The sequence below is a fragment of the Barbus barbus genome (genome assembly GCF_936440315.1).
Source record: "Barbus barbus genome assembly, chromosome: 29".
In the NCBI taxonomy this organism is placed as follows: Eukaryota; Metazoa; Chordata; class Actinopteri; order Cypriniformes; family Cyprinidae; genus Barbus; species Barbus barbus.
Window position 1 is genome coordinate 16,533,491 of NC_136757.1, and position 26,875 is coordinate 16,560,365.

Genomic DNA, 26,875 nt, shown 5'->3' on the forward strand with positions numbered 1-26,875 from the left:
CTGCTAACTACAGCACATATAAACGCACATTTGGGCCTTGTTTAGCTGGTGTTTCGGTTCTGGCTGGGTCTGGTTTATGAATGTCTTTACTGATTTTCATAGCTCTTTTACTGTGGTCTGTTCTCCAGCAGCGATAAATATCACAGCACAGGCGCTTGTTCTTAATGTAGTGCCTCATACTGACTAATGACACTAACGTATGACCTCACTTGAATGGAGTCATTTATAAATTAAGCACTGACAAAGACAATCTCAGGAGAAAAATACCTTTTCTGTTCAGCATGATAAACCAGCACACGTTGGAGAACATAAAAGGAACATCTGTAATGCTGAATGGTCACACCCAACCCCTGGGTCCCACTAAGAGGGGGTCGCTCTCCACAGACCCGATGTGAAACACAAACCCATAAAACTCTCAAATAAAAAACCCATAAAACTGTGAAATGATTTTATTTATGTATCATCACTGAACCAAACACAGGTCGGAGTTTTCTGCATGCAAAAATCACTTTAAATAACATATAAATATATCAGACACACTAGTTAAAACACTGCATTTAATCTTTGTGTATTTTGTCTACAGATCAAATATGCTAAAATCAACACAGCTGATTTAAAGACAGCGGAAAAAGAGAAATTGTGCTGTTGATATTCTTGGAGTTACATAACAGTTCCTTTCAGATTATTGTTTTATATTGTGTTTTAAAAACTGATGACACACGCGGTTCAAATCAGAGCAGTGCTGCTGTACCCATTCACAAAAAGCAGTTTCAGTGCAACTAGTCTATGCAGTCAGTCATGTCAGGGCATTGAACAGAGAATTATAAGTCAGCTTGTTTCTTTTGCTTGATTTGCTCCAGCGGTTTGATGATTTTGCCCTGAAGTTCTGAAAAGTCACTGGAGAAAGTTTGCAGCCAAACGGCTTCGCTCCAGAAAAGATTTGTACAGCAATGTTTTTAAAGAAAGCAGTATTTTTTCCAGACCTTTCTAACTATAAATAAATAAATGGTTCAAGTGATACAGGAGTTTTTAGTTTAGATGTACAAAGAAACAAGTAAATTAGAGAAACAGTGAGAAAAGATACCATGTCAAGGCTACTGCAGCTGCTGAACAGAATGAATAGTAAAATATCAGCTGTCTAGTTTTACATCTATTAAAGTTTGCTATATGGTTAAAACTCGGAAATACTTTATAAAAAGGTTCAGTTTGTGAGTGATGTACAGTCAGGCAGTCGTTGTGGCAAAAATACTCGGTTATTCACCAAAGAAATAAATAAATGGACATGACACAGCAATTATATTGCAGTAATATTAAGTTCTCTGAGGTAATTTTCTCTACAGTTGAAAACGGACACGCAAAAAGGCAAAATTTGCGTGAAAAAAGAAAGCGCAAATCTGTGATGTGGTATGTAGAGCTAGTTTTAGTTGCAGCATTGCAATAGACAACAGAAGGCTGTGATGGACCAGTCGCATATTCCAAACAGCTGCGTAATAACATAAACTAACAACGAACAATGGTCACACTTTATTTTAAGATCCAAATCTCGCTATTAACAAACCATTAACTATGACCTTTGCCTCAATAAACTCCTAATTTCCTGCTTATTAATAGGTATTAAGTTTAGATATTGGGTAGGATTAGGAAATATGTTAATAACAGGCATATGCTAATAAGCAACTAGTTAATAGTGAGAATTGGTCCCTATACTAAAGTGTTAACTGAACAATTTTTTACAGCATTTATAAGTTTAGGTTAGTGTTAATTTATAAATATACTACTGTTCATTGACAATTCATGTTCATAATACATTTGTTAATTTATACAATGTTAAAAAAACAAGTATATAATTAGAAAAAAAATTGATAAATGCTGTAAAATTCATTGTTATTTCATGTTAGCTAATGCATTAACTAACAAATCAGACCTTACTATAAAGTGTTTCCAAAACATTACATCACAAAAAATGAAAAGGAACCCTGTACAAAGTTCTGAAGCTCAAGATTGTGATGCTTTGTTTCAAGCTGATTAAGAACAACAGTTCTGTTGAAGTCTCAACGGTCGTCAAGCTGTGATTCAGTTACCAGAAAACAGTCTAATTTGTCCACACTTTTATTTCTTTAGAGCTTAATGTACTGGCAGGCTGGGTTTTGTTGAACGCTGCCATAGTTCTCAGTTGAGGAAAAGTCTCTCAGCATTATGCCCAGTTGTATCACAGCCAGATGTATCTTAAATGAATGTATGTTTTTTGGCACCTGTTATAGCAGGGGCAGCGCTCCAGTCAACCAGTTCCATCCTGTCTATCCTCATTTGTTCCAGTAAAAAGGTTTTGCAGCTGCTGAGTTTTTAAGTGAGACATATAACATTAGCCACGGTCTACTGTGAGGTGATTAGGGGCCGGCAGCCATGGTCACAGGAACTTTTGGAGAGGACGCTCAAGAATGTCCTAATTAACACAGAGAGATCTTGGACTGTTAGACGCAAAACCTACAATATTTTACAGCACCACAAACAAAAACAAGTATGTTTATGAGTGTGTGTAAGAGCATCTCAAATCACACCCACATTCCATTGGAAGTCCATTTTGCTTCATGTGGGTCTGAATTTTACTCTTGTGTGTGGAGGTCCCGTGGAGAGCGGATTCGGGATTCTCCCGTGCTCTTCTGGACTCGAGCTTTCCGCGCAGAGTCCTGCGCTTGCCGATATTTGTCCATCATGTTTTTGTGTTTGCGTCTCAGCTTCTCATTACACCAAACGCGTTCGCAGTACTGCTCCACCTGCGGCAGGTTTGAAGGACCAATCAGCTGCAAGACGTCCTTGAACCATGCCCTGGCCGGGCCACGATTGACAGAGGCTGTGTTGGCACACGGTGACCATACTTTATATTTGCTGTCACGTGATAGGAGGTCTGAAAGGGTGTCTGCGTGTAAGACGTCCAACCAGAAGCGTGAGAGGATTTGTGTGAATCCGTGTTCCCGAGATCGACACACGTAGATGCCTTCATCCTGACGGAGCACACGGCGGAACAACAAACCGTCATCTGTCTTAATGACTCGTTCATCTAGTAAAACCTAAACAAAGAGGAGATGAGAAATTGCCAGAATTAAAAAAAAAAAAATGAGCACACTTAAAATTAATACATTTCATTCTGTTTGATAATCAAACCAAATAGGATCTGCCAACAAATACTGCTAACTTTACTTTTTCTTTTTTGCAACAACTTTACACCAACTGGTCCCAAGATAAAAAAAATTTATGGATATCTGGAATTGAGAACTATGGGCATGTTCCAAGTTTCCCAGATATATATTTATATACACTCACCGGCCACTTTATTAGGTACACCAGTTCAATTGCTTGGCAACACAAACTGCTAATCAGCCAATCACATGGCAGCAATTCAATGCATTTAGGCATCTAGATATGGTAAAGACGACTTGCTGAAGTTCAAACCAAGCATCAGAATGGGGAAGAAAGGGGATTTAAGTGACTTTGAACGTGGAATGATTGTTGGTGCCAGACGGTCTGGTCTGAGTATTTCAAAAACTGCTGATGTACTGGGATTTTCACGCACAACCATCTCTAGGGTTTACAGAGAATGGTCCGAAAAAGAGAAAATATCCAGTGAGCGGCAGTTGTGTCGACGAAAATGCCTTGTTGATGTCAGAGGTCAGAGGAGAATGGGCTAAAACCCTAAAGCAGATGGGCTACAGCAGCAGAAGACCACACCAGATGCTGCTCCTGTCAGCAAAGAACAGGAAACAGAGGCTACAATTCGCACAGGCTCACCAAAATTGGACAATAGAAGATTGGAAAAACGTTGCCTGGTCTGACGAGTCTCGATTTCTGCTGCAGCATTCAGATGGTAGGGTCAGAATTGGCGTAAAGAACACGAAAGCATGGATCCATCCTGCCTTGTCTCAACAGTTCAGGCTGGTGGTGGTGGTGTAATGGTGTGGGGGATATTTTCTTGGCACACTTTGGACCCCATAGTACCAATTGAGCATCGTTTAAACGCCACAGCCTACCTGAGTATTGTTGCTGACCATGTCCATCACTTTATGACTACAGTGTACACATCTTCTGATGGATACTTCCAGCAGGATAATGCACCATGTCACAAAGCTCAAATCATCTCAGACTGGTTTCTTGAACATGACAATGAGTTCACTTTACTCAAATGGCCTCCCCAGTCACCAGATCTCAATCCAATAGAGCACCTTTGGGATGTGATGGAACGGCGAGATTCACATCAAGGATGTGCAGCCGACAAAACTGCAGTAACTGCGTGATGCTATCATGTCAGTATGGACCAAAATCTCTGAGGAATGTTTCCAACACCTTGTTGATTCTATGCCATGAAGAATTAAGGCAGTTCTGAAGGCAAAAGGGGGTCCAACCCGGTACTAGCAAGGTGTACCTAATAAAGTGGCCAGTGAGTGTGTGTGTGTATATATATATATATATATATATATATATATATATATATATATATATATATATATATATATATATCATTTATAATATAGTCAAGTTTGGTTTGAAAATGACATTTGTGCTACAGTATTTTTTTTTATTAGTTTTCTTTTTTTTAATATTATGTTATTTGTCTCTCCTTTCTTTTAACAAAAGTGCTTTGTAGAATAGTTTGAACTTGTGTTGCATCTTGACTTGAGTTCTTCCTCGCCATTTTCCTAGTGTGGATTGTAAAACAATTTTCGCTCTAGCATTACTTTAAAACCATCTTTTTTTGCAACAAAAAAAATACACAACTGAATTTAAAACCATACAAATTCATTTAAACTGTTCTCTGATATAACAGTTCTCTAACAGTGAAAAGAAAAAATGCAGAATTATATTAATATAAAGTAAAAAGTTTGTGATTTATTTTGGCTTATAAAATAAATCCAAATGAATACAATGACAGTATGGAAGCCAATTATTTAATTTACCATTTTAATGTCCTTCACACATTATTTTTCTCACTGGTATAAAAAGGGTCTTTATAAATGGAAAAACATAATTTCCTTTATAGTTTAGAAAGGGGTTTTCTCTCAAAGTGATTCTCATTTTTGTGGGTTCCTGCCTGGCAACAAAAAGTTTGAAAACCTCTCATCTAATGCAATGATATTTCAACATTTTTAAGTGTCTGAATACTTTCTGGTCCTCTCAAAGACCGTGTGAAGTAACATCCATATGTACTGTATGTATCTTACCTCTTCTAAGTAGTCATCTCTCTGAATGTGCCATGTGACAGTGGCCTGTGGCGATCGAGGGAAGCACTCCAGGAAGGTGCTGTTGTTCTCAGTGCCATAAACGACCCGTTCTTCAGTCAGATCCAGATCCTCCACTACAGATAGTAATGCATGGCTGTTAATACAGACACTTTACACACAACATGGTTCAGTGTAAGGTCAGCCCGGGATTTTCCACTGCATGTGTGTTTGTATAAGTGTGCACATACATATATAATCCCTTTTCATCACCAACATCCTCACCTTTGGCATGCAAACGCTCAAACACTCTTCACTCGCACCTCTTTTGTTCTTTCCTCTCATTCTCTCTCTCCTCTGTGATGAGAGACAGAGAGTGCTCTGTCTATTCACCTCTCCCTCTATCAGTTCCTGTCTTTAACACCGAACAGAGAGTTTGTCCCAATGGAGTGAGATTGTCCTTCAAACCCTATTAATATTCCTGTTAGACAAGCTCAAAGGTGTTCTGAAGTTTCTAACACAAAAGATTAAACAATTTAACTTCAAATCTCTGAAGGAATTGCTCTTCTCCTGCACTTTCACATCAGTGAGCTCTTTGACATGTAATTGAAGTTCTCGGAGGAGGCCGCTGGTGTATTGACATTCATGCGGCATGGCTGCACTCAGTTAAGGAGGCTGTCATTTCTTTTCTTCTTTCTTACCACTGAGGTTTTGGTCCATGCACTGCAGTGCTGGGTTTGCATGTTTGATGTCCTGTCTTCGGTAACGTCGTTTTGTGTTTGGCAGGTAGCGTGTGCAGGTGTGTCCATCCCAGGCGCAGTACGGATCTCGAGCCAGGCAGCACTCGGCACAAGCTTTACCATACATACTGCAGCGGTGCAGAGGCACCTGGACAACACCTGTCTGTGAACCCACGAACAGAGTTTGCTGGAACAGAGAGAGAAATAACAGTTTTGATTGCATTTTTCCAATGTTCACTGGCTGTCCTATTCCATATAAAAGCGAATGAGGACTGGTGTTGTCAAGTTCCAAAATAAAAGCTTAAAAAGCACTATAAAAGTGGTCCATGTGACCAAAACTTGTGGTCATTTAATAATAATACAAAAAATCAACCAACACTGTTTAACTTCAAATATGGTGCAATGAGTATTGAGACACTATGTTTGATATGTCTAAGCACAAATCCCTATTTTAAATTCCAATCAAAAACATGTGTTTGGAATGATTTGATGGTAAGTAAATTATGACTTTTTTTATTTTTTGGGTGAACTGACGCTTTAACTCCTGTGGCTCCAGGGCTGTCTATGAAGTAAGTGAACTGTCAGTCGGTTTGGCTATAAAGCACCTGTTTCATGATTAATAACAAAGCAACTGGTTGTTTTGCATGAATGTTTTATTGCTTTGGGGCCAAAAAGCATACACACAAAGTGGAGTCCCATTTCTCTACTCACAGTAAAAGCATCTTTGGGAATTTTGTGGAAAATGAATTTACGGTGCTGCTTACGTTACCATGTTTACGTTAATTTGCTGGAACAAAATAGTGAGACTGCATGATGCATGAACTTACCCTTTTCACAGATATGTCCATGGAGGTTATGGGAGTGGGTACCTGCAGAGATAACTATAATGAGAAACAGAACTAAAGGTATGCACACATACACAAATACACTACTGTTCAAAGTTTGGGGTCAGTATGATTATTTTAAGAAAATAAATTAATACTTTTATTTAGCAAGGATGCATTAAATTATTACAGGCTTCTGTAATGTTGCAAACAAATGCTTCTGCAAATAAATGTTGTTCGTTTTAAACTTGAATTCATCAAACAATCTAGAAAAAAATTTATGATTTTCACAAAAATATTAAGCAGCACAAGCGTTGTCAACATTAATAATAACAGGAAATGTTTCTTGAGCATCAAATTAGCATTTTTTAATAATTTCTGAAGGATCAAATTCAGCTTTGCCAAACGAGATATTTTCGCAAAATATAAATTCACACCTTATAACACCTATACACATTTTTAGGCTCACATACCTTGAACACCTGCATTTCCTCCAGTGTGATCTCCTCATTGGCAAGAGTGTTACCATTTCCAAGTACGATAACCTTTAGCACAGTCCCAATATCTGAAGAGGTCAAAAGTCACAGTTATTCATTCAGGGTTATAAACACAGTTGAGTGCTAACTAAAGTGATGACACTCTGTCTTACCAGTGCCGATGAACATGACATCATAGTATCCGTCCTCGGCCTGAGTGCGGTCTACAGTGATGTGTGTGAGCCTGTATGGGGCTCTGGTGCGAAGCAGCAGTGGTTGCCGCTGTGATGGGTAAATGGGGTGCCACATCAGTGGGTGTGTTCGTGCAAATTGCAGAACAGCGTCTGGAAACTCAAGTGTGCTACGGAAGGCACGACCAGGCTGGGCCGTGATCTTACTGGGGCACACTCCTGGTCGCGGGTAAGGGACACGTCCTTCGTAAGGTCCCCATTGATAGTCCGGTCCTTCTTTATGAGCAAACGGCCCATTAAATGCCTCACGGATATCAGCCATACTATAGACACACACTGCATAGCCCTGAAACACATTACTAGAGAGAGAAAATATTCTGTTAAACTCACATACCCTGATTTATGCCCTTAAAGAAACAGTTCACCCAAAAATGAAAATTTACTCATCTGTAGACCATTCAAGCCATTCAAGATGTAGAAGAGTTTGTTGTTTCATCGGAACAGATTTGGAAAAATTAAGCATTACATCAGTTGCCTACCAATGGATCATTTGCAGTGAATGGGTGCCGTCAAAATGAGAGTTGAAACAGCTGATTAAAGCATCACAATAATCTGATTAACAAACAAACTCATCTATATTTTGAACGGCCTGAGGGTGAGTAAATTAAATTGACATTTTTGGGTGAACTATTCTTTTAAAAATGACAAGGCAATGCAAGTTCATTACAAATTTCAAACCCAATGACAATTTGAAGTGTTTTAAAAATGGCATAAGTAAGGAAATTAGTAAAAAAAAAGTAAAATAAAATAAAACAAATACAAAAATTCTCAAATAAAAAGAAATTGAATGTTAAAATAAGAAAAGAGAAAGGCATAAAAATACATAGGAAAAAAATTAATGTTTCATCTAAAATGATTAAAACAAAAGAAAATATATGTACAAAGACTTAAACTAAATGAAATAATAGAGTGCAATCAATATGAGTTGAAGCACAACAGTGCTTTACAGAGGAAATGCACAGATAAACAGATGTGCTTTCAGCCTGGATTTGAGACAGACCTGATGGTGCTGAATATTGCGTAGATCTCTGGATTGGTTTCATCTTTGGTCCTTAACAGAAACACATCCTCTGCAAGACAAACACATACAGTCAAAGATCACACAAGGGTCATAAGAGATCAAAATGATCTCAAGTTTATAAAATATTGTATATAAAAATAAGCAGAGGGCTTGTGTGTGTTTATTGTCTCACCCAGCTGGTGAAAGTGTGTTTGGATGCCGTGAGGTCCAGGAACAGAACACACCAGTCGGGCTTTAATAAATGTGCTCCACTTATTCACAAGAACCCTCTGCCCACCCACATCATTCTGAAACCACATAAACAATAAATCATGAGGCGTTGAATTCACTTCTGGACAACAGAACGGCAAAAAGTCAAATCCCAGGATCATTTACCCCCCCGACCACACACAATGATCTCTGGGTAAAACAAACTATCCCCTCGTCTCAATTTGTATACTATCCATCCTAAGTAGTATGCAAGATTAGAATTAGTGCATTCCAAATCATAGTACATTCAAACTTGTATAACAAAAGCGCCACAGTACATCCATACATGCTTTTCAGCAAATATTTCCCCCAATCCCTAGTGCAACAGAGTTTGTGACAGTTCTCATTCTACTTTTTCATCTGAAGTGGTTTAATTAAGGGGGTCACACACCCCAAACCTCTGTAATCTGAACCCTGTTTATACATAAACATTCAGTTGTAACTTTTCCCGTGGGAACAAGAACAGTTAAATATCAAAATATCTCAGAGAAGTGGCAGTTATGGAGATTATGGCACCGTAAGGGAAATACTGTTACGGATTCCCAAAAAGCAATGCAGCTGGGTTTACCGTGTCGAAGGATCCTAAATCTGTGTAATGGGTATATGTGGAGATAATCACCCTCTCTGCAGTGTGAGTGTGTGTGTGTGTGTGATTTGGGAATGTGCTAAAGTGAACAATGAATAGCAGTCAAAGTGACAGTAATGTGCGATTGCCCCCAGCTCTGTGAACACTGACCTCTGAATGACAGAGGGAGATTTGTACTGCTCCCATTACTCTACAGAGCCGTGTGTGTTAGTGTGTATGGCTACTGGGGTAAGAGGTGAGTGTGTGTGTGTGTGTGTGTGTGTGTGTGTGTGTGTGATTCAGAGGCATGCAAACCATCCAGCAGCTGTGCACATGTGGTTGAAAAAAGGCAGGAGCAATCCAGTATGCTGGCCTACTTATGCCTGAATGTATGTATGTGGTTTGTCTCACCGCACACAATCGTCCAATGCGTGTGTGTATGGCTCCTTCATCGTCTCGCTCTGCGCTCTCTTTTGCTCTCTCGGTGAAGAAGAAATAAATTTTATCATCATCTCTGTCTGCACTGTCAGGAATGAGGTGGGCCGCAATAAACCTGGGCTCTGTACATGCACAAACACACACATAGACACTATTACAATGCAGATCTGATTGTTTGAAGTATGCAAATCAATTCAGTTTGACTAATAATGATGAGAAATCATTACTAATTGGATGTTCCATCAGTAATGAGCACTCATGTCCCAGGATTTAAAAAACAGAAAAACATTACAAAATATTATCGTAAAATATTAAACATATATATTATGTTTTAAAAACTATTGTTATTAATAAATAAAGAGTAAATAACAATTGCAACATTTATTGTGTATTTTAGTATTATTTATATATTAATATTTTGAATTACCTTTTTTTAGCTTTTATTTTCATTTTAGTGCAAGTTTTAGTTATTTTATGTGCTGTTGTCATTTTTATTTTTTATATTTCTAATATCTAAAAAAAAAAAATTGTCTATCATCTAATGTTTCTTTACCTTTAATATATTTTTATTTCAGTTAGTTGCAGAGGCAACATTTGTAATTCTACTAATAATGTCACCATCCTTTCCAGCATAAAATGTTAAGACACATAAGAAATAACACTGAAAATGTCTATCAATATGAAAATTAAGTGATTTTGTACCGTGTAGGATTTTCTGATCCATCTCTGTTCTCATGGGCAAGCGAGTCCCTAAACCTCTAAAAATCACAGAGTCTCTCCCCAAAAAATCTGCAGTCAGACCGGTGTACAGCTCTCCACCTGAGAGAGGGAGAGAGAGAGAGAGAGAGGGAGAGGGAGAGAGAGTGAGAGAGAGAGAGAGAGAGAGAGAGAGAGAGGGAGAGAGAGAGAGAGAGAGAGTGAGAGAGAGAGAGTGCATTGGAGGTCAGTGCAGAGAACTCAATCTCTTACATGAGAGGACGGAATGTAAACAATTTTCTGCAAGAAGCACCATTGTAATTTTCTTCATTAAATCATGTTATCAGCTTGAAAACCCACCCGTACAAACACCTACTGTATAAATCTGGTGAGACCTAATATACAGTCAACAGTTTTTCAAAATCACACACACTTGGTCATATAAAATGAGATCATCCCATTTTACTGTTATTTTATTAATACTTAAACCCCATATTTATCATTTAAAAAAAATGGACACATTCCCTCTGTTGTCCATCAGTTATCTGACAGAAACTCATGTGTACAGTATGTCAGTGACTGAAACTATCTCCAAGGTCACTAACACGCAATCTTAAAAATCTGTCCCAAAATGTATTGCATCTGGCAAAATGTCATGCGAGGAGAGCCAAGATTGTGCAGTGCTGTAAAGACACACACACACTGGGAGATGTGTCTGTGCCCCAGAAGACTTAACACACCCACAAGACCCCCGCAACACTAAACCTGGACTGAAGAACAACTCAAATTTCTCCCATCAGGGCAGTCAATCTACAATGGGCTACAATCCCAGTGACAACTGACAAGAAGAAACCTCCCAACATACACAAGCCAAAATACACACACACACAGAAACGTGCTCTGACATACTTACAAACACACAACACAAGCATGCCGTTGCATGCTGAAATGTACACACTGAAAAGTACCTGTGAAGGTGCTTGCGAAGGGTAGTTTGGGGTCATGGGGACATTTCCCCCTCCCATTCTGTACCGTGGTACGATCCAAACTGAACACATGCTGCCAAAAAGAAGTCAGAAAATTCACATCAATTTCACAACTCAACAATAAACTTGAGCTCACATATGTCGGAATTTCTCTTGCTTGTGAAGAAATGTATTATTTATTTTTACAATACCGGGATATACTATTAATCATGTTCAGTTTGGGGTATTAGAGACCCCAAGGACCACTTACTATTTCCAAAGATATATTTATTATTGTAGTTCAGTTTAATGCTTCCTGACTTTTCCTCACCTTATGAGAACTGATTATAAACAAAACTAATAGATTAAAACTGTCACAATGCATTAGTTTGAGATCTTAGAGACCACGGGTATAAAAAAGTGAAGTCTGAAATACAAACATTTTCTGATGTACACTACTGTTCAAAGATTTGCGGTCTGTAAGATGCTTTTGAAAGATGCTCACCAAGGCTGCATTTATTTGACCAAAAACACAGTAAGAACTACTGGATTATAATTACTGTTTTTATTGTAATAATATAATATATAATTAATTCCTGTGATGGCAAAGCTGAATTGTCATCAGTCATTACTTTTGTCTTCGTCATTTTAATATGCTGATTTGGTGCTCAAGAAACGTTTATTATTATCAATGTTGAAAACAGTTGCGCTGCACAATATGTTTTGAGAAAACACTTTTTTCAGGTTTATTTGATGAATAGGAAGATAAAAAAAACATAATTTATTTAAAAATGTATAATAAAAGTAAGTCTTTGCTGACTATTCAGATCAATTTAAAGTACTGATTGCTTACTGACTCCAAACTTTTGATTGGAACAAATCAGGAACAAAAGTGTTGGGGTTCAATTAACTAAATTTAGCAACACTACTAACTTTTACTTGCTACAATTATCAGCAGCATGACTTCAGTGTACCTCAGCTGTTTTCATAATACTGTAGCTCTTTAAGTAACAAACTGTGTTTTCCAACATGTACCAGAGAAGCATTACACAACACTACATCATTGGTTTTCTTGTCACGGTCTATTATACACACAGCCTTACAGCCAGAAGAGCTGAGGCAATGACTGTGCTCTCATACACAATCCCTTTTCTCTTTGTTATACTGTAACAAACATTCAATACATTTTTAAAAATTTGAAATAGTTTGTTCTGGTTTACATTTAACCAACTCAAATAAATGATTCACTGATTCCTTTATGCCTTGTTTCCACTCAGCGGTACGGTACAGTACAGTTCAGTACAGTACGATTCGGTACGGGTAACCCTGATCAGGCTTGCGTTTCCACTGCCAACAGTACCCTTACTTGATAAGCGTGGCGTATGCCGGAAAGTAGCGATCGATAATAAAGCGTGACTCTTTTAAGTCAGTTTTAATGAACAACAATAGCCATTATAAAAGTACAAAGTATAAGAGGCTTATATAAGAGGAAATAAAGACAAAAGCAAACAATTCATAGTCAAACGTTTGCTACAAAGTCAGCGCTGTAAGTTACTACGGTAAAGTTCAAAATAAAGATAAAGTTAAACTTCAGTCAAAACAATATGACCAGGAACAAATACTAGATTCATAAGACCACGAATGCCTGTTAAATATACACAAAACTAATTGATTCTCGTTTAATCACTACAGGGACATCAGAGCCAGCAGCAAATGTCGGAAGGACTAGCCAAGCGTAAGGCTGTTCGAGGCGGATACATGAGCTCGGAGCACCCGGTGATCACCTGGAGCTTCTAAAATCGGCATAGCAAATTTTCAAATAGGCGCTATATCTTTATAAATAAACCGCAGATTTGAGTTTTAAACAACTACATTCTCGCCTGAAAAACTCTTAAAACTACATTTCATGACAGAATAACAGTAATATTTTGAAAATGACGCAGGTTTTTGGGCAATGACGTTTCCCAAGTCCACAAGAACAGACAAGAACACATATTGAGAAACGGTTATTGTCTGTGTGAAAATATAAAAGTATAAAATACACTGTTATATTTTTTTGTGTGTGTTTGCGCACTCTGATGTAATAAGCAGAACACAGCAGAGCGGAATGAGTGAAGGAGAAGCTTTATCCCCTTGTATCACGCACAAGTGACGATCCTAGTAAACCAATCAACGTTCTGCAGTGAGTTTAGCTCCACCCTTTTGGTACCCTTTGCTGTGCTAGGTACCAAAACAAGAGTGAGAAGTGGTTCTCAAACAGTTTACCTGGATAAATAAAGGTTAAATAAAAAAAAAACGAAACGGTACCAAAAAAGTATGAAAGGTACAGTTCGCTATTTTGGTACCATTCACAACTTCTGACAATGGAAACGGACATAATTGCGTACCGTACCGTACTGTACCGAACCGTACTGCTCAGTGGAAACGAGCCATTTGTTAACTACTGTTATTGGCTAGATTTATCATCAACGTTTATTTTCAGTTCACCCAAATTGATTTTTCTGTGCCAGATAAATTCTAAATTGATTACACAATTAAAGAGATGTAAAATTGTTCTTCTGTTGAATATAAATGAAAATATTTTGAAGAATGTTTATATTCAACAGAAGAAAGAACTCATACAAGTTTGGAACAACATAAGGGTAAGTGTTAAAAAAATTCTGGGTGAACTATCCTTTTAAATAGTATAGTCTAACTTTGAGTTTCTAGGCTGTACCATATCAGAGATCTAAAATGTAATAATAACAGTGCAGTAGTTTTTACTGTCATAGATGTTAGACACTGTATGGGTGTGTCCGTGGTGCCAAAGACAGCTTAAACTTCTGGTGCCAGTTCAGTTACACAATGTAGTATTGTCTGTTTGTCAGACATCTCTGGCGCCCTGTGCGACGCAGTTAAAACACCTCAAAGGAAGTAAAGAGCAGCTCTATTCAGAATACACACACACATTATTTTTCTATCCTCTGCTCTGAATCAATGTTTATCTGTGTGTTTTTGCTTTGTATCTTCTCTCATGATCTTGTCTTGACCCTAAGGGCCGGCCTGTTGATGAGTGACCTCTGACCTTACACAATTAGGTCTCTGATATACATAAGTCAATTAGATCCTGCTGATGAAACACACGAGGTGTGAAGCAGTGGGAGGGAGTGTTTGTGTGTGTGTTACCTCTCCGCGGTGTCCGACGTTAACATACGCGCACACGGGCTGGAAAGCTCCAGTTCCACAAGCCAGTAGATGAGTGCGGTTGAATGGCTGCAGCAACCGCACAAAGTTTGCACACTCGATCTATATCAAACACACACAGAAAGAGTTGAGTGTTTTGGTGGCAAATGAGGGTACAATCTTGATAATTACACCACAATTACTTACACAAACATACATACACATGTATTTTACACTGAACAACCAGGTTAAACTCATCAAGTGCCGTTTATAATCATGAGGATTTTGGTATGTGTAAGTATGAGTATTTCCCTGGAGTGTCTGAATGGACAGAATCGTCAACATTACAAGAATCGTCAACATTTTAATGGATCAGAGAAAAAATTGCAAGAAAATGATCCCTACTTAAGATTCACTGAAGACCAATCAGAGCTTTCAACATGGGAAAGAAGCTCTTACAGTCCAATTACTGAAGGGTTCAGAAAGAGGAAGACGTCTCACACACACACATTATCAACATGTACACACTCTGGCCACCTGTATGCAGCCTCATTGACTGTGTAGGTCAAAATCAGTGGAGCATAAATGAACGAAATGTCAAGGGTCATAAAAGATGCAGGCAGATGCTCAAACGGAGACCAGATGTTAACCAGCAGGACTGCAAGAGCGAGAGAGATCCAAAGCAGCAATGTACCGGTCACTTTCAATAAACAGAATAAAATGGAGCCTGAAAGTTATAAAATATATTGTGCTGATTGTCAGTCCCAGAAGGTCAAACTTTATATTAAGCTGTTACATTTTCCATTCATTTTCTATAAGTTATGGAATTTTTGCAGACATGTAATCAAAATTTGGGACAAACCTCATTTGTGATAAAGTTATGGGTAACACTTTATTATAGGGACCAATTCTCACTATTAATTAGTTGCTTATTAGCATGCCTATTAATAACATATTGGCTGTTTATTAGTACTAATAAAGCACATATTCTGCATGACCATATTCTACATCCCTAATCTTACCTAATACCTAAACTTAACAACTACCTTACTAACTATTAATAAGCAGCAAATTAGGAGTTTATTGAGGCAAAAGTCGTAGTTAATGGTTTGTTGATAGCGAGAATTGGACCTTAAGATAAAGTGTGACCAACTTGACCTACTAATACTCTAATGAGTTAGTTGGCATGTAGTTGTAAAGTTACTTAATTTGAGTTAGCAGAATGTCTAAAGAGTACTATCAAAATAAAGTGTAACCCTGAAATATCCCCATGTAAAGTGCCACCAGTCATTTTTGAGTGAGCTGTGTTATGCGGTAAATAAAACTTGTTACACGTTACATATACTTACCATTATAATAACAATAAATTATGCATAATTACATGCAAGTAACACTAAGTCAAACCCTAATCCTAACTCTAACCATAAATACATGTAGTTAATTAATATTACTCAGTACTTAAATGTATAATTACACTGTAACAAGGACACCTCAAAATAAAGTGTAACCTAAAACTCTTCTGAATTCATATGTTGTTTCAACGTTACACCAACTAAAGTTTAAATGAAAAACAAATATCCTGTTCAATTCCCTAACACACACTCACACACTGAATAGAGTCATTAAAACACCGCTGTGAAATTGCACTCACCTGTCACATCAAACAGTACTGCCGGGACAGTCACCAGAGCATGTAACCATGGCGACACCTCACATTTCCACTTTACAAGTGAAACATGCTAAACACTAACAGATGCAGAGTTCATCTCCATACAAGTGTGCGTGGAGACCATTAGGGACAGAGGACAGGAAAGATTTAACTTGGAACATAATTAATATATTCATGGTGCTGAAAGGAAAAAGGGAGAGGCCGAACAAGAAGAAAAAGAACAAGAAACAGAAATGTAAAAGGAAACGAAAGCAAAGGGGATTTCAAAAAAATGAAAGAATAACTGCGCTCTGTGTATTGGGACGGCCTTCTACGGTCGTTAGGTTTAAGAGACTCATGAGTCACACACAAACTTGGTTGGAAGCAAGACAACAATAAGTGAGTGGATCAAATCTCATTTATGGGCGTTTGGCTTCTTCTCTCCAGTCATCACGCCAACCCCAGCACACTCAGAGTATAGCTGAAGATGGACAGATGTTTTCGTTTGAAACTCCAGATTGAACCACATGAAATAAGGTAGAGAATCACACTAGTCAAACATTCCAAAACAAACTACATTTGATGATTTCTGCTGTCATCGGCTGGATCTGGGATATCATGAAAGAACCTGACATATGAAGTATGCAACCCCCCCCCCCCCCCCCCCCCACTCCAAAAAAAAAAAAAAAAAACTTGGGAAGCGTGACACGCTGACCCAACTTTTGAGTTTGTTGATGTTTTTAGTGAATTCAGAACCAGAACCAGTTTTTCCACTCACCTCGGGATCTTTCCCTTTGAGAATACAGTCCTCACGATTCCCAGGCAACGAAGGCCAATGGATCTGGAGATAAAGAGGACAAGCAGATGAAATTTATCATCTTATTAAATTAAACACACACTAAGCACAGCTCTGTCCAACTCACACCCAGTCTCATTTACTTGTTAAGACTAATTAAACTGCAAGATCCAAACATAACAAAATCAGATGAACATGAACTCAAAATGGACTGCCATACATTTTTTTTCTTGTTCAAAAAGCATTTTCACTTGGATATTCATCACAAAATATTATGCAATTTCAGTTTCATGCCAAATTTAAAGCAAAGTATCCTGAACATGCCACAGGTCAGACAAACAGATAGTCTCACCCAATTGGTTGAGCTGATGTTGCTGTGTCTGTGCACTCAATTAAACAGTGCAATGTTTTGAAAGCGCCACAGTGCCAGAGTTTGCGCTCTTCAGGGAAATCAAGCTACAAATGGCTTACAAATTGACGCTCATTATGTAGGGTATGAAAGTCACAAAAACGTATCCTGATGTAATGAAGGACTGAGAAATAAACATAAACCCATCTGCTAGGTCTTCTATCTAAATATATATACAATGATTGCACATCATGTGTCACAGAACAGTCTGGCACACAACCGCTGTCACGTTCAGACCTCACAAAGACTTTTGAGTTTGTTTATACAGATCTGCAAACATATGCAAGCTTAATTTCATAAGTTATATGGTCCTCTTCAGCAAAAAAAACTAACAGAATATAACACAATTATGATTATCAGTTTGTGTGATTAGATATATCATTCACACATTAAGATTATATTTCCAACAAAAATATATTCAAATAAGATAATGTAATGTTAAATAGTGTTCCTGTAGCTCAAACCAGGAGCAATGCCAAGGTCACGGGTTACATTTCCAGGGAAATTATGTACACTTTGAATGCAGTTTCAGTCATTGTGGATTAAAAAAAGTGTTGGCCACATGTGTAAAATGTTAATACTGCCTGTACTTGTTGACTAATCAACCTCTTTGCATTACATGACATTTACAAATCTTCTACCGCTTGAAAAATGCCAGATTTCATTGAATTGTGTAATTGTTTGAATCTGCTCTAGCCTTCATATGATGAAATCATTAGTGAGTCATTTGTTTTTATTTACCCTTTCAAGCTCTTACACATTCTGACATTGTCTAAATCCGGAACCTGTAATCAACTACGTTACCAAGCATCCTTCCCTTGAATGAAAGCATTTCCTCTTTCCTTAATTAGTCATCACCTTTATTCTTCAGGACACTTGGACTAAAAATAGTCCAAATGTGGCTGTCGTTGAGTTGTATTTGACCTAAAAGGTCATTATTAAGAGTGTAAAGAGCATCGACTCTACCGTGCGACTCCACCGGACTAGGACACCGGTGTATCGCTTTTTATTTTTATTTTATTTATTTTTTTCCTTTATATGTTTACTATTGAAATGTTGTATGCATTTGTCAATTTTATTTAATTTCTGTATTTTCTTAAATGGGTGTGTATAGAGTATTTACAGAGTGTTAACTTTTAGTTTTAGTTACTTTTTCTTATTTGTAAGTCGCTTTGGATAAAAGCGTCTGCTAAATGACTAAAAGTAAAGTATTAATGATAAAACACTACAGTATACTATAAATCCATGGTGTGAAGGAAAGGGCCCTGGCTCACTCATTCAGCTTTTTAATTTGCTCCGGATGCACCATGTTTAAGCTTAACCAACCTCTATTAACCATGGGAGAAATGCTGCACGGTCAATCCAGGACCTGACAGTCTCTGAAAAGAATGAGTGAATGATTCCTCAACCTGAACTGAGATCAGCTGAGATGAAGACTGTACGTCATGGAGATTAGCAGTAAATACATGCCCAAGAGGGAAAAGGAAGTCAGATCAGGGCTGAGTAATTTTTCCCACTTAAAGAACAACATCATGAATCACTGCTTGATTTCTGTGGCACCTTCCACTTCGGCTAGGAAGCTTTACAGATAGCATCTGCAAAACAATCACGCACACGTAAATTTACACATCCAAACATCCTCATTTTGTTTTCTGGCTAAAACTACTTTGTTATTGTAGCTTAATTTTTGCCTCAGCATAGGTAGTATACACTGTGGCCTGTGGTAGTACGGTGGCCTTACAGAATGCATAAGGGTCTAACAAGGCAGAAAACGCCTGTCCTTGAGCCAAAGGTCAAAGGGTCATAACCTCAGATGTGGCAGCCACTCCCATGTGTCTATCACCATGCCAATGCACTTACTCTTCCTGTTCATATCTAAGGCCACACACAATGATAAGTTCTTTGGAGACTAAATACGAAAACAACCACACTTGTTGAGGCTCCAGTGACTTGAGTCAAAACATATTCACATGAACAGACTCTTTAATTAAGCTCAGAGACACACATATACAAAGTTAATTGCACACGGAAAAAACTGCCTTAACTCTGGAGACAAGTGGTACCAAAGCACTTCTGCTTTTACAGTCCATTTAGTTAAGTGCCTATTTACACACTGTGGCTCCTCTCATAACTCACAACTTTATTTTATAAACTACACAACAAAAGTGTGACAGTAATATAAAAAACGGCAGCAAACGCTGGACTCATCAAGCAAGATGTGTTTATATGTCTAGGAGTGGTCTAAACAAGTCCTTGTCACAAGTGTGGTCAGTTTATATTAATTTAATGTGTTTTTGTGGACAGCTGTTTTTGTCTAATTTTTAGTAAACATTTTTCTGGATGAGAAAAGAGATTTCATTAGTTTACATTTATGAGAAATTAAAAAAAATTAATAACATGTTTCGCCTGCTGTCTGTGACAGAAGCCCTGAGTTCTAAAAGTTCCTTTGGAGTTTTTAATAATCTTTTGATAATATGTACAATACTCTAAACATTATGTTTGTATATAAACATTTTCACAATGATGGTTTTATAAAAATAATTGTATAAATATTGTTTTAAATAGTTATGTTTACATACATAAACAAATAAGCAAACAAACAAATTAAATAAAAAAATAAGAAAATAAATAAATGAGAGAACGAATGAATGAATGAATGAATGAATGAATGAATGAGTGAATGAATGAATGAATGAGTGAATGAGTGAATGAATGAGTGAATGAATGAATGAATGAATGAGTGAATGAGTGAATGAATGAGTGAATGAGTGAGTGAGTGAATGAATGAATGAGTGAATGAATGAGTGAATGAATGAATGAATGAATGAATGAGTGAATGAGTGAATGAATGACTGAATGAATGAATGAATGAATGAATGAGTGAATGAGTGAATGAATGAATGAGTGAATGAGTGAATGAATGAATGAATGAGTGAATGAATGAGTGAGTGAATGAATGAATGAATGAATGAATGAATGAATGAATGAATGTGGATTTGGGATGCTGGTGAGATGCCAACAGAATTTCCAAAGGAGTGAAGTAAATGTCCTTTCAAATACCCTTGTGTTATGAGTGTCTTGGCTGTTTTAAAGACACATTGACAAGTAAAAATTCAGCTTTTAGAAATGTAATCTCAAGACACGTGTCTTTTTCCATTCTGTGTCACTTGATCTAGTTTTTTAAACACAAGAATGCATCATATGTGAACAGGTCTTTACATGCTCCTTACTAATCATGTGTAAAATGTTTCAGCACATGTAAGTGTCTGTTGCTTTTATCTCTGTCTGTAGATAACAGTCTCCAGTAGAGCAGACTGAATAACATGACACCTCTCACTAACAGACGCTCATTCACCTACATCATCACTTACACTTTTTCTGGGCTCTCACACCTGTGTTCTCTGTGGGCAGCTTATTATCTTAACCTTATCGCAATGATAGCATGTGTTACCTCTTTAGCATCATGTGTGTGATCCAGTCTCAGCGAGTAGAGAACATCCTTCCCTCCCAGGAAAAGCCTGTCGTGATATTCATCCAAAAACACAGCCGACAAGTACAGATCTCCACTGAAACCATTGAAAATGGAGGTACGGTTTGTGGACAACAGATCTGTGGGAAAGGGAGAGAGAGCAAGTGATAAGAATTATGAATGACACGACAATGAACACCACATTTCAACTGAAAAATGTCTCTACTAGTGAAAGCAGATTTATGTGGAGAAAAGAGGACACTCATCTTAAATCCAGAACAGCAGGAGAAGCTTGTAGAACCACTTGTAGAAACCACTCTTTATCTGTTTCTCTTGTTGTCAGTTAACTTTAATTGTGCTTTATTGGCATGACTATTTGTTCAGTGCAGCAAGTCAAAATATTACGGATTGCAAGTTTACATCAGTTCTTTTTTCCAACAGAGGCATTTTTAACCAAACTTGGCAAAGCTTTGCTTTCTGTTAAAACTGTTAACATCTCAGAATCTTAAACACTGAGTAATAACTATCTGATACATTTCAGAGTCATTTGAAATGTATCAGCAGTGTATTCAAAGTAATTTGTCCACACTTGCATTTCATGAAAGCAACAATATTGTGTTGCCAAAAAAGGCAGTCAGAACATACCTGATGTTTAATATTCGGTAATGTGGAGAAGGATTTTGAACCAATGAGGTTTCAGTCATTTGTCGGGGCTATTCTGTGCAACACAACAAAAATATAAACCAAGTGACCAATAAAATGTGCTGTTACTCATCACTTGTCGCTGTCAGTTGGGACAAAAACTGAGATTACATGGAAGAGATTTAGAAGAGTGTATGTTGTACCTGCTTAGGTAAATATGTGGTTACATTGTTTGAGTTTCAGCTGGTTACATGAATTCGCCATATAAAAGCAGTTTCTGTGTGAGCTTATTGACAGTTAATGATAATGGACCTTTTTACCTGTGCAATTTTGCCAATATGACTGCATCTTAAGGGTATGATGGCATATAACAACAACAAAGAGTGGAAGAATAGTGGAAATTAGACTTTGAACTTTGGCCCTAAAATGAGCTCAAAGTCCTGTATTAGATCTTTTTCAGTGTGCATGAGTGTGTGTTTGTGTGAAAAGTATGTACATAACCCTCTTAGAACCAAATTTGTAAAAAGAAACCAAAGAAATATAAACTAAATCTAAAGAAAGCTTATTATAATTATTATAATAAGCTTATTATAATAGAAAGCTTATTATAATTACTTCAGATTAACCAAAACCCTAGAAGAATTCAATAAAACATAATTGATTTTATTTAATTTTTTTTAATACGTTTTCCAGATGGGAATGCCCCCCAAATGCCCCCATTTGTGTCATATTTTGCCCACTTTAAACTGTAGATAAGTACACACACACACACCCACAAACACATTCTCTTGTTATCTTTCTCTAGTATCCTGAAGTTCAGCTCCACACTCCCTCTACATTCCGCTCATATAACGTGCGGTTGGACAGAAAAGAGGAGTGGAGAAAGAGCAGCTGAAGGAGGAATGAGGCCTCATTGAGAGGGTGGCACGCGTCTAAAGCCGCTGATGAAAAGAGCACAAACAGCGAAGCCAAATGTTAAACCACAATTATAAAAACGCACACACATGCAACAACAACATTCACAATCCACTCCTTTATATAAATCTATTAAAACTCTTCCTCAGCCATTTAAGGAGTTTACCAACAGACTTTTAGATTTTAACAATCATTGGCAACGAGGTCAAAATATATTCAAACACAGTTCTGGGGGTTGACATTGTGAGAGTTTTTTTTTATATAAACCTCAAATAAACTCACAAGCTGAACAAAAGAGAATGAGTTTTGTTCTTTCTTTATTAGAGTGATCTTGCGTGCAAGTATCACAATGATATAATAACAATTTTAAGGGTTTGGTTTCCAGAAAACAGACTCCAAACAGTGAAATACTGACAAAGAAAAAACAGCACAAATATACAGTCACAGATCACTGCTATTTGTCATTTAACAGATGCGTTTCATCCAGCGGCTACATATAGGAACTGTAACTGCAATGAACCCCTGAGGTAACCTGCGGTTTAATGCTCTACTCGAGAGCACAATGGTAGCAGACGATCTCAATAAATCATGAATCAACCCTGTGTTCTCCATAAACACATGCATATGAAGACAATTACCAGTGAATAAAAGAGAGACATATACATCTGAAGAAACATTCTTTTACCTTTTGTTCTTATTATGTATTTTAGAAGAGATGGGAATCATAAGGAATGTTTCCCACTAATCATTTTAGCTCCTTCATGGTTTCATCAAAAATTATGTATTTTTTAACACTGGGAAAGAAAATTTCATATAAATAACTAACAAAAATGTATTTAAAACAATAAACCGAAAGCTATTCTTGAGCAACACAGCCTTTTTTATATTGAAAATACTACTGCCAAAATCATAATGTGTATCTTTAATCACATGTCGTCACATGAACAACCAGTCCAAACTACTGATTCACTAATTCACATATGTTCAGGGCTCCTTTGAACTATGCTTTACGGTTTTCATTTACAAAGCCTTTCATTAGGGAAACTGTTACTGTTCATACACTGTGTGTTTTTGATTTTCTAATATGAATCGACTCAAATCATTCGCTCTGGATTTGTTTGGTCACAGGTTGACAGTAGCACTGGATATCTGTCTGTATTACAGGAGAGCAGCAGAGCACATGCAAGAAATCTTACTGGATTTCATGCGCTGTAAATGCCACCTGCTCCTAGATGAACATGTCTCACATACATACACACACTTAGCGTATAGTGTAAATTACACAGGTAGTCTGGAATCTTTCCCGTAGCTGTGTAAATAATCTGCTCTCTTAAAATAACACTTCACAATCACCGATTTAATGACATTTAACGTGACAAAATGACAACCTGAGACTACACAGAGGTTTGAGTTGGCAAGCACTCCCTCTATAACACACACACACACACACACTGCATCTCTTGTGGTTATCCTCCAGTGTGACAGTAGAGGCTGTATGTGTGCCAGTAGATGTGTAACACTTTGGAAAAGAACTAAAAATGTAGCATTGGTGTCAAAATAAATGACGTATAGTTACAAACAAGGGCTCAGGGTTTGCACAGGCCAGTTATAAGATGTCATAGCTCCACCATCTGCTGACAAATCATCTTTCAATAAGATGAATGGGAATGATAATGGATGCTTTCGCCAGCTATTATAGGCTTCAGTGGTTATACTGTACACCACACAAACAATAAAGATACAGATCTGTTCATCTGATGCATGATTTCTACAAAATCCTACAATCTTTAAATACTTTAGCTTTTAATCACATCTGTTGTGTGTGAGATCAGTGAGAAAAAGAGAAGGAAAAAGAGATTAGAAAGGCTAAATAAATGCAAACCAGAGTTTACAGGGTGTGTTGAACTGCAGTGACATTATGCTGTAGATACAGCACAGAAAATTTATACCCTTACTCTCTTTCTTCTAAACTCTTTTTCTTACATCAGTAGGCTCTCTACACAGTGGCAACCCACCAACTTTCAAAACAACCATTAATAATACACACATGCTTGTTGGCATCTGGCCTACCTTTTAGATTTTCGCTTAGTGATAATGAAGTGAATGTAAATGGAAGAAGAGAGAGGTCTTGCGTTAGAGCCGACTGGGCTGTTTGCCGGATTGTGTTTATTCTCATTTTTTTGTCCAAGGGGTCGTGTGTCTGTATGTGATTAAGAGACAGAGAAAGAGAGAGATAAAAAGATAGAAAGTGAGAAAGGAAGTATGAATATGTAATATATGAAAACATAACCCTCAGGAGGAAACATGTACACATAGGAAGTTAATCATGCTCTCCACTCTGGTGTAGACAGTTACATTCATATATAACTTGTATGTACTTTATCATGCATGCATGCGTGTGTGTGTGTGTGTGTGTATCAGGTTGATCTTTTGGGGGCTTTGGGCTGATTCTGTCATCAGTTGCGTGGTGGAACTAATTGATTACTGGCTGGTGCAGCGAGCAGCAGGGGAGAACGTTCACAGAGTTGAACATCGACAGGAAGATCTCATGGTGTCTTCCCCAGGCAGTGAGAATACACAACGTTAAGCACTGCGCACACACACACATACACAAATGCACTGCCAGAAACTGTCCTTCTCAGATTTCTCACAAATTTAATTAGACTACGTCAACATTTCACAGCAGGTTAAGACTTAAACAATCCAAGACATCTAAAATTCACTGAATACCTTCAGTAACATACACAATGCAGAATCAGAATTTGCTTTATTGCCAGGTATGTTTGCACATATGAGGAATTTGTTTTAGTGACAGTAGCTCCACAGTGCGACAGAATGACAGCGACAGGACACAGATAATAAAAAAATAATAATAATGTACAAATATACAAAATGGACAATGTGCAAAATAGCACAAACACAATATACAAAATAAAAAATCAGTATGTACAGGTATGTTAGGTGCAAATTTTAAATGTACTAAGTATGTGTGTTAAATAAAAAATAAAAAGTATGATAGTGTTGTATGTTTCATGTTTATTGTTCATATAGTTCAAATGTTCATGAGATGGATTGCCTGAGGGAAGAAACTGTTCCTGTGTCTGGCCGTTCTGGTGCTCAGAGCTCTGTAGCGGCATCCAGACAACAAGTGTGCTGGATGTGAGGGGTCCAGAGTGATTTTACCAGCCCTTTTGCTCACTCTGGATAAGTACAGTTCTTGGAGAGTGGGGAGGGTTGTACCAATGATTCACTCAGCAGTTCGGACTACCCTCTGTAGTCTTCTGAGGTCAGATTTGGTAGCTGAGCTGAACCAGACAGTTATTGAAGTGCAGAGGACGGATTCAATGATGGCAGAGTAGAACTGTTTCAGCAGCTCCTGTGGCAGGTTGAACTTCCTCAGCTGGTGAAGGAAGTACAACCTCTGCTGGGCATTTTTGACAATGTGAATGTCCCACTTCAGGTCCTGAGAGATGGTGCTGCCCAGGAATCTGAATGACTCCACTGTCGTTACAGTGCTATTCATGATGGTGAGTGGGGGAGAGCAATACACTCTTAGACCACTCTGTTTTACAATATATACACTGCTGATAAAAAGTTTGGGATTTGAATTTTAAAATATTTTTGAAAGACATTTCTCATACTGCATTTATTTGGTCAAAAATACAATAAAATTAATTGTGAAATAATAATACTATTTAAAATAACTTTTTTTCTATTTGAATACAGTTTGTAAATGAAATTTATTCCACAGAATGCCAAGCTGGATATTCAGCAGCCATTACTCCAGTTTTCAGTGTCACTTGATCCTTCAGAAATCATCCTAATATGCTGATTCGGTGCTAATATGAAAACTTGTCCTGCTTAATATTTTTGTGGAAACCGTGATATTTATTTCAAGTCAAGTCAAGTCACCTTTATTTATATAGCGCTTTTAACAATGTAAATTGTGTCAAAGCAACTGCACAATATCCCAAAAAAAAAAAAGGAAATAGTGTGTCAATAGTGTAAAATGAAAAAAAAAAATTGCAATCAGGTCGACGATATCGCTGGAAATGAATTGTCCCCAACTAAGCAAGCCAGAGGCGACAGCGGCAAGGAACCAAAACTCCATCGGTGATAGAATGGAGAAAAAAACCTTGGGAGATAATTTCCAAGATTCATTGTGAATAGAAAGAAATTAGGATTCATGATAAATAGAACATTGAAAAGAACAGCATTTATTTGAAATAGAAATATTTTGTAACATTACAAATGTCTTTACTGTCACTTTTGATTAATTTAATACATACTTGATTAAATAAGTGTTAAAAATTCTTATTGACCCCAAACTTTTGAACAGTAGTGTATGAATAAATAACAGTACAAAAATGTGAAAGTTTAGACACAACTGACTGAATTT

General features: G+C 37.4%; 1 protein-coding gene across 1 annotated transcript in view; it reads right to left on the minus strand.

Moving 5' to 3' along the window:
- Positions 1-432: 432 nt before the first annotated feature.
- Positions 433-26,875, minus strand: part of LOC306849365 (semaphorin-3G-like) — a 35,014-nt gene continuing 8,571 nt past the window's right edge. Inside the window, exons 2-15 of the mRNA XM_079384323.1 lie at positions 20,902-21,059; positions 17,024-17,086; positions 14,601-14,720; positions 11,439-11,529; positions 10,477-10,593; positions 9,748-9,896; positions 8,695-8,809; positions 8,502-8,571; positions 7,424-7,800; positions 7,248-7,339; positions 6,778-6,819; positions 5,912-6,137; positions 5,214-5,347; positions 433-3,068 (exon numbers count right to left, since the gene is read on the minus strand). Of these exons, the coding sequence (XP_079240449.1) occupies positions 2,604-3,068; positions 5,214-5,347; positions 5,912-6,137; positions 6,778-6,819; positions 7,248-7,339; positions 7,424-7,800; positions 8,502-8,571; positions 8,695-8,809; positions 9,748-9,896; positions 10,477-10,593; positions 11,439-11,529; positions 14,601-14,720; positions 17,024-17,086; positions 20,902-21,059 (2,219 nt within the window). The 3' untranslated portion in view covers positions 433-2,603. The remainder of the gene's footprint in view (positions 3,069-5,213; positions 5,348-5,911; positions 6,138-6,777; positions 6,820-7,247; positions 7,340-7,423; positions 7,801-8,501; positions 8,572-8,694; positions 8,810-9,747; positions 9,897-10,476; positions 10,594-11,438; positions 11,530-14,600; positions 14,721-17,023; positions 17,087-20,901; positions 21,060-26,875) is intronic.